General features: G+C 42.8%; 2 protein-coding genes across 4 annotated transcripts in view; one reads left to right on the top strand and one right to left on the bottom strand.

Annotated features, from left to right (window-relative positions):
* Positions 1-9,205, top strand: part of LOC124310477 (uncharacterized) — a 151,784-nt gene that overhangs the window by 95,570 nt on the left and 47,009 nt on the right. The window contains exon 4 of the mRNA XM_046774473.1: positions 6,809-6,911. Coding sequence (XP_046630429.1) covers positions 6,866-6,911 — 46 coding nt within the window. The 5' untranslated portion in view covers positions 6,809-6,865. The remainder of the gene's footprint in view (positions 1-6,808; positions 6,912-9,205) is intronic.
* LOC124310473 (uncharacterized) overlaps positions 1-9,205 on the bottom strand; it is a 55,814-nt gene that overhangs the window by 23,378 nt on the left and 23,231 nt on the right. For all 3 annotated transcript variants that reach the window (XM_046774466.1, XM_046774467.1, XM_046774468.1), the window contains exon 2: positions 2,775-2,837. In XM_046774466.1, coding sequence (XP_046630422.1) covers positions 2,775-2,837 — 63 coding nt within the window. The remainder of the gene's footprint in view (positions 1-2,774; positions 2,838-9,205) is intronic.

Raw genomic sequence — 9,205 nt, 5'->3', positions numbered from 1 at the left:
TCCAGCGCCCGACGACGACGCTCGTCGCCTGAATCTCCTTCGCGAAACCATCGGCTGGCCTCAGGGTTGCGTCTCCCTTGATCGTAGTCGCTGGCCTGCCAACGGGCGCCGGAGCCGTGCTGGGTGAGAATACGATCACCGTGTCACCGACGGTAGTTGTAAAGTCGGCAAAACCATAGTATGTGACAGTACCAAGAGGCTTTTGTGCAGGCAGCTGTGATTTAGCCAAAGATGCAGGCTTCGAATCTGACACCTGCTTCCTCAACTCAGGTCTGGACTGAACGCCAAACGCCTTTGGTATCCTGGGCGTGAAGCCTCTAGTTCCAGGGGAAGATGATTCTTTAGCGTAACTAGGCTCTGGCGAATAGATAGCATCCTGTTTCACCGTGTACGTTGGTAGATACTCGGGTGATCTGACCTTCGCGGGTTTGAACTTGACCGAGTCTACAGCCGGCCTCGGTTCGTTTGCCGCAAAAACGTCGTTCTCTCTGACCAGGAGCTCGTCGAGGACCGGGGGGAGGACCTCGGATACATTGCCGTCGTTGTTATACGTCGATTCTGAATCGCTCGCCGACGGATTTGCCACCGCACTATCCAAGGCGATGCCGAACTGCCAATTGTTCTGGGACGCCTTGGACGGATAGACGATGTAGGGATCGGGGCTCGAGGGGTCGGGGGAGGCGGTTTCCCTGTCGTAAAATACGCGGCTCGAGGTTGACAATATCCGGGCGTATAGACGTCCGTTCGCCAATGTCGTTCCCAGAACTTGGGTCGCGTACTCGGTGCTAGCGCCATCCTGGACGAACGTTCGCGCGGTTTTTGTCAACAGCCCTAACGGCGGCGCGCTTTTACCAGGTCGGGCCGAGACGAGAAGGACCGTCGTAACTCCTGCATCCCGCGATTTTATCGAGTACCAGGTATAAGAAAAAATTTATACGCACGCGGTAGGTTTTTACGAATTCGCCCACGGGCGTTTTAAGTTTTCGAGTATTACGATTATATTCGACGGTTGAATAGTCGCATTGTTAGATATTTGAGCGTGTTACGTTAATTACCGTTAATATTATTGATATTATTATTTTTGTAGTTGTTGTTGTTGTATTAATAATAATAATGTAAAATTGTGCCAGATCCAGATCCAAGTGCCAAACATACGTACGTCCCCGTGCGTCCGTGCGTTAGATAAATTTTTTTTTTTCGTATGAGTTTCGTACAGTGAGTGAGGATTAGAGAGATAGATAGACAAAGAGAGATAATAATTATTTTTTATATAATGTATCACCCGAGGTAGGGAGTTTCGTTCCACGTTACGTTCGTCCGTTCGTCGTCGTAGATTTTTCGTGTATATCGTAGCGGTTCATTCGGACGCGTCGTGGTGATCGTTTCATCGTTTTATCGAAAGTCGGTGGTGCGGTGGTGCGTAATTCGGAGTGTCGGACAGTCGGACAGTCGGAGAGGCGGAGAGGCGGAGAGACGGACGGACGGACGGAGAGACGGACGGTGAAGACCGACGGCACCCAGTTGTTTCAGAAGATCAACAGAGATGAAGGCAGGGGAGGCAGGCGGGAGCAGAAACAGAAACAGAAAAGAGATAGATAATCTTACAAATTAGTATATAGACGAGCCTCCTCCATATCTCCTCCTCCATGCAGCATCAGAGGAGAACCTGCGTGTTACCCTGTGTATATTATTATATACGTATATAGGTATACTATAATAGGGTAAATGTATATTTGGACAAATCTTCCAATGTCTAAAACTTACAGATTTTCAAGTAGCTGAAAAACATACTGCCAAAAAAAAAAAAAATTGCAGTCTTCGCAATAACTGCGTTACGGCGAAAATGAAAAATTCTAACGTATAAATTTCAATACACTCATTATTATACAATTGTAATCTAATCACATTTACGAATGTCTCTACAGCACCAGAATATAAGGACCCTGTCACGCTTCACGTCCAACATGTTTTTTTTTTATTTTAGGCTTGCTTTTATCCAATTTAAATATTGGCTAATCAAAAGTTTGAGAGATTTGTCCGTATACTAAAGACACGATCGTATAAGTATGTAGGTATAGTAGGTATATTAAAAATAATTTCCAAACTCGGTGTCGAGTTATATGTACCCTCGGTATTAATTAATATTATATAGGGAGTATACAGTAATAGTAGAGCAAGAAAAGATATAGTTGTTGTTTAAACTTCATTTTTATATATGTACAATTTTGGAGAATGAGACCTATAATTACGTCGAGTCAAGTCCCATTGTTCACCATACTTCGAGGCATTGCGAAAAATACAATAAAAAAAGTCAAGTCGTGCCTCGAAGACTCCGTTTCCCCCTCCATTCAACGATCCATGTATACGTATAAATGCCTTATGTACATATACGTGTAGATGGAATAAAAGATAGAAGAAGATAGGTAGAAAAAGGAAATAAACTTTCTCACGATTCTTTTTTTTTCTGTTCAAAAATTCTCACGACACGGCGTATGCATCGCGAAATTATTTCTCAAAAATGTTTAATGAATTCATGAAAATTAACGACTCTAACAATGAGCCTGCGCGATGGTAATTTATCGGATAATCTTGGACTGCAAGAAAAATCGATGGTATATAATAATCTTGGTATTCAGTAGTGGGATTGTGCTACAGTGTCGTGTAAACAGTTATTCTACACAAAGATAACGATAATAATTAATTTAGTCATAACGTGCACCGCACAAGTTAATAAATTTAACCGGTTAGGTAATTGAAGAATCTTTATCACTTACCGTCCAAGTCTCTTTGCACCCTTGCAGCGTTGGCTCGGTGATCACTCTCGGCGAAGCTTTCATCTGTAAATTAAATATACAATGCGTATTACATAAATGCAGTATATGCAAAGTGATCTTTGTCAGAACTTGAAATTAGCTCAAAAAAGAGACGCAAGGATTACTGCAGAGATTTCGCTCAATACGCTCAGCGTGTAATTTAGCGATATTAAAACATAGCCTCATTCTGATGCGGTCGAGATATTCAGGCAATGAAAAAAGAAAGAAAGAAAAAAAAAAAAACCTTCGGCGGCAACTCGAACCGCAATTACTGCTGCTCCAGGCGCCGGCAAACCTTTACATCCGAGTCTATACTGCAACTGCATCTGTAATTCTTAACGTGTAACAATTACAAGCGTGCGCAAGCTGCAAGTACGGAAAAATTGCAATAAGATCGTTCGAATTATCTCTTGCAAGACGTGTACTACTACCGGAAAGTTTTCAGTGTCAATAAAAGTTCACCGCAGCGTTCGGTGTGTGACTCGACCCCAATTGTGCTGAAATCGACACTAAAATGACGTGGAATTCTATAGAACATTTTCGGTTCTGGGTATGTACATTCAATACTGCAATCCTGAAAGAAATTGCAGGCGTGCATCATCGCGGAAAATCGACGAGGTTGAAGTTAGTAACGTTGTCGTAACGAAACATTGGGGGCATAAAATCACTATTTTCTTAATATAACAATGATTTTGAAGGTACTGAGATTTCGAAGTTCGAGTGCGTTTTGTTTTATTACGGTTTACCGAATTTCAGATAATTCCACAATCGCGAAATCGTGATTTTTCCTCAGCACAAATCGTTACGATAACGTTACCAACTTCAATATCTTGAAAAACAATGGCTTCGTCGAACCGATTGATAGATTCCTGGCAGACCTCCTGCCCCAACAATATCCGCGTTGACAGTTCCCGGTCACAGATGTATCCCACCGAGTAGCTGTAAGCGAGGCTTAGACGCGGATTGGGCGAATGAGGCCCTGGGCCTGGGGCCCGATTGTAAGACCCAGCGGCCGCCGACTGGAGTAGGTAAAGTAAACGTACGTAACAAGGCGCGCGTACAGTTATCTGACCGACTCTTTTACTCGCAAGAATCCACGGCGATCATCCGTTCGTTCGTGTAACCTTCTCGTGATGTACGTAGATATTAGACGTGTGAGGTGAGGTGAGGTGAGGTGAGGTGCTGCTACCTTCTCGTGTCTGCAGCTCATTCGGCCAATCGGACGCTTCGCGATTCAGTCCCCGACCGTTTGACCGTTCCCGGTCATCCGACCGGCCCTGCAATGGAGCAGACGTGGTGACCCGGGTTGGTCCCGTAGGTTCTTCGTCTGCCGATTTACGGACGTTCGATCCCACCGCTTGCTCCTCTTTTTTCCTCGCCACATCCCGAGCAGCTGCTCTCATTTCGACCCCTATACTCGTCCTTCTTCTTCGATCTTGGATGCTTCTTCCGCCATTTTTCTTCTTTTTTTTCTTCTACTTAGTTTCATCTGATTTTTATTTCTTCACCGTCGCGGACGGTCGTTTCGACGTATGTGAGGAAACTCTGACGATCAGGTGAGCTAGGCGCTGATAGTCGCGCTCCAAACGGTAGACAGACGTTTGGTAACGGTATAAAACAGAGTCGAGGACGCTGCCAAGACCTCGTATCTGACTCCGCGTGAACCTCTATGATGCTCGATGTTTATTCAAACTACGTGAATTCCGGCAAAAGTACGTGACGCATTCCGTTAGTAGGGTGACCCAATCTTGGGGAAAACGTGTCGTCCAGTCACGTATTGACTGCGAATCGAGTCAAAATCGAACTCGGAGATTCTCTTCGATATTCGTGACATTTGTTATTCAACAAGTTGGGCAAATTGTAAACGAATACACTTAAACTATTTACCTACATTTTTATTCATATTTGTTATACTGTTATTCATTCACATTAGGAATACCATTTTGTAACGGGTTTGTTTTTGTTATACTGCAGTTTGTGTAACACTTTGTTTAATTCGATCGTTTGTTTAATAACAGGGATTCGAATTTGTTTTTATTCTAAACTCGTCTTATTTCGTTCCGGTATTTGGTCTTTTAAAATAACACAAACGTACGCCGGAAACAACACGCGGTGCAAACTTCCAACGAAACGTGATTAATATACAAAAAAGTGTGAAACAATGGTCGATTCGGTCTCTCCTGAGGAAGTCCTGCGGCGGTAATTTCTCGGCTTTATAACGAATATACAGTTAGACTGCAGGCGCCAAAACAATTCCGTGTTAAAAGTTCGTTGAGCTCTGAGCAATTAAATATTATACGTACATGAAAGCCCGACGATGATATTTGATCATTTTCATGGATATAATTTGTGAAAGTCGATATTCTGCACCGACAAGCAGACGTGAAACAGGCGTGCCAATCCAATCGCTGTTTTCTCCTCCTTAACGTCAACCGGGTCAGGATTATCCGTGAATCTATAATCGCGCGCGTCACACATTACGTATAATCCTTGCTTAGCCTGCAGCGCAACAATTAAGGACACCAGCATCCTTGTAGTTGTCCCTCGTTCCGAGTCAAGGTGACCTGTTGAATACACATTACACACTCTTCAAGCTTCACGCGGCGGCGTCTAAAGCTCGGATTAACCGTTCCGGAAGCCGCGTTTACCGCTCAAAGACGGCAATTACGGTACAAGGTGCGAAGCGTCAGTCCTCGACTTGTTACCCGAGTTAAAAGCCTGTTTCGTTGCACCCCTGCTGCAACTGCAGAAATAACGTCAGCCGCTTGAAACGAGCCCAGGACGCCTAACATCCGGTTTCGCGGGGATCCGGGAGAAAAGGATCACGGCAAAGCGCAAACCTTACGACTTGCGCTGTGCGTTTGCGTATTCCCTTCATTCTCTGTCACTCGATCACGCGTCGATACGTCAGCCAACAACACCGCAGAATACTGTATACGCTACGCGCCTGCAAGACGCACCTTGCAGCTTGGCACGCGAGAAGTTGCGAAAGTGAGAGTCGCGCTCCTCTGCGAACACTTCCGTCCCTCGTATGGACCCGTAGAACCCAACTCGGTATTCAAGTATAATAACGCGCTGGACGCTAACGAGAAGTGAAAAATTTGCGTCAATTAAAATTCCTGAGAGGTGACAGCGTGTATGGTATGTATGCGTAATGTGGGAAGAAAATAAGGAGGTGTTGAATTTACGACGACTTGTGGAATTCTACTTCTGATATCTTAGCTTTTATTTTATCGAGGGAACATCAATCCGAACGATACAGTTTAAGCTATGAAAAATTTTCACTGGCGGTTTTTTTGAAAATACTAGCATTTTGTTTTATTTTATTTTTTTGCTTTTCATACTGGCGACAAAAAGTTAGCAAGAATAATATAACGTTTGGGAATAACGTGAGGAGTCAGGCCGTGTGATACTCGTTTGTTGAGAATCAACTACAGAATATCGTACAATTATTTATAATGTGAAATAACTGTTATTGACCTTGTTGAATATTATTGCGTGTAGCCTTGACCAATCTTTGAATTGATCCGTACAAATTCGTAATGAGTTGGCACAACTCACGTAACTTTAGGTCATATTTAGTTGATCTGGGGGATATTCAGATGGACGAATTGGACATTTTGTCGATAATATGGAAAAGAAAGTACCTTTTTTCACACTATAGAAACAAATAAATTTTTACATTTTTCACAAAAACAGATCGGAGTTCTAATCTCATTGAAGTTGACTCCTGTAATCAATTTTCCTGCTTCGCAAGATCGACCTGATCTAGGGGCTTCGCTTTTACAGAGAATGTTAAAAGTCATCTTGCCGAAAGTGGTAATATGTTACAGTGCTAACCGCCAATTGCCTGAAATAAAGTGAAACGAGTGTAGCTAAAAGATGCTGCGATACCATGACAAAACGGTTGAAATACGTCTATTTTATACCAAAGAAATTAATGCGTTCGTAGCTGAATCGGCCAAGGATTGACTCTCGTCATTTTTCTGTTCCAGATGAATCGAAAGAACAGCGTTTTGTCAACCCGTTAATCACGACAGTTCGGAAAGCGGATGCAAGGAAGGAACGCGCATCCGACTAACGACGCAGCAGACGAAGGTAGAAACGAATCAAAAATTTTTATTTCAGTTCTTTCAAGACTATCTAATTGCAAGACTGCTGTAATTGCCCGAGTAATTAGCAGGATTTTGCGTCTTTCGCGGTCTCTGCACAAGCCTGTATGTCTCGACGAGGATTTTCTCTGTTCCTCGCGGAGTAAGTTTAGCCCAGTCCTGGTCTACGGGGCATTTTGTACACCCGTATTGGGTATAGTATAATATGCTTCGCACGAGGAGATCATAGGCGCAGTACAGTACGATACTTGACGCGGAGAGGTAGTAACGTTTCGCAAGAGAAAGTGCCGGTTCGTGGGAACCGGTAACGGGGACGGGGGCACGTCGTGTATAACTTTGCGGTTCCCGCACGCGTGTGATACACGCCATCGATCCCGAGTATGGTTGCTTATTATTAATTTGGTCCAAATGAATCGAGGTGTCGTTACATCTTCCAAGGAAATTTTCTTCAATTGGTTAAATTTGGTGTTTTGTTAAAAACGATCAGCTGTAATAGTCGCATATATTCTATGCACAGGGCGACCCTGAGCCCATTTTCAGGACCCTGTTCTATAAATTGTTACTATTGTTTCTATATCTACCGAGAAATCATATGACAATTGGGTATTTCACAGCGATGATATCAACGTCGTGTCGAATCGATGTTCCGTTTTATTTTTAAACTTACAGCGTACTGTTTCAAGATATCGTGTGTAATTGATGAAACGGTATGCTCTGATTGTCCATCCAATTACAGTTGCGTCGCAAACTTGTCAAAGAAGCGCGGATTAATCGTTTGAGTCACACATTATTGTGCTGAGTCAACTTTTATAACAAGATAGTATTATGTGGTTCTTGGGGTCGCTGATTACGAATATAAAATCAGATTTCAAAAACTGCGACGATGTTTGGCATTTTCATTCAACAAATCGTCATGAATTTTTGTTTGACAAGCAGGTTTTTTCGTCATTCTTGACATCACCATCACTTTTCGTTACATTACTTTGACAAAGGATAAATTCGATTTTTAGCGATATATTTATTCCTAATTGTCAATACCGAAACGACAGTGGTTCCACTTGTTCGACCGCGTTTCTTCAGCTGAAGAATGCGAGTTAGGAGGAATTCGGATGCCGCGTGTGTAACTTTCGTTTAAAAATATGAAAGAACATTTTCAACCACTTAACACTCAACCTATCCAACCAAACCGCACTTTTACTCATCGCGAAAGTACCATATTATAAACGCGTCGTTGGTGCAGAAGTGCGAGACGCGAAGCCTGGACCAGAGTCTCGATCTCTAAGAAGTAGGTGCTGCGCTTTGTCGCGAGATATAATAACGCGAGTCGTCGAGGGAAAAGGTAAAAGTGAAAATTGTATCGTTACGCGAGGAAAGTGCAACGCTGAACCGTTTCTCTTCCTCTTTAATAAACATAAACCTATACAATAAATTGCAGAGACAAAACGGTCGCGCGAATCAGGGTATTTAGAAGGGGTCACGAAAAACCTGGAATTGTCAGAGGAATTTTAATTTGATCGTGGAAAAAAACTAACAATATCTGTTTTCTATAATGGGAATTGGAAATGATTTTTTGAGGTAACAAGTTTACTTTTTCTAGTCGAGGAAACAAATTGGCTTAAACTGACTTTTTTGTACGTTGTATTTTTCTTCAATTCGAGTTGAATTTCAACCGAATGTAGAGTTAATAAGCTGAACGATTTAGGTTTTAGCAACTTAGTATAATAGAGCTGGGAAAATTTTAGGGCAATTAAGTTTTACGTCCTGGAAAACCTGGAAATGTCATGGAATTTTTTTACTAAAAATTTATGGACACCCCGCTTGTGCACGTCGTTGTTCTCGTACCGATACGACGCGTGGTATCATGATTCGTGAGTAATGAAATCTGCTAGTTCCTATTTTAACAGCTGATGGCGTTAAAAAGTATAGAAATTATTGTTTTGTTCCGTATTTTTGTGCCGAAGAGAGAATTCCGATGTATTTCATATGTTGCGAGTCGAAATTCTCCGTAAAATTCGTACTCATTTATACCCGTTTACTTGCGCGACAAATGCAGCACAAGTCGCGACACGGCTTCGCCGCATTATTACCTTGACTATTTTCACTTCGCCTGGCGGCTAAGCCGCGATGTCCAGTCTGACCACCGAGGGTTGCATCACTTGGAAATTTACCGCGTTGTTGGAAATGTCCTAATGGGAAAACACAGTTGTAATTATACCCACTTAATCAGCATCCGTCTTCTACGGCACGAAGGCGATATATGCGGCTCGATTAATAACACAG

The sequence above is a fragment of the Neodiprion virginianus genome, chromosome 1, assembly GCF_021901495.1.
Source record: "Neodiprion virginianus isolate iyNeoVirg1 chromosome 1, iyNeoVirg1.1, whole genome shotgun sequence".
NCBI classification, from domain to species: Eukaryota; Metazoa; Arthropoda; class Insecta; order Hymenoptera; family Diprionidae; genus Neodiprion; species Neodiprion virginianus.
Note: the sequence above shows the minus strand (reverse complement) of the source record. Positions and strands in the feature narration are given on the sequence as shown.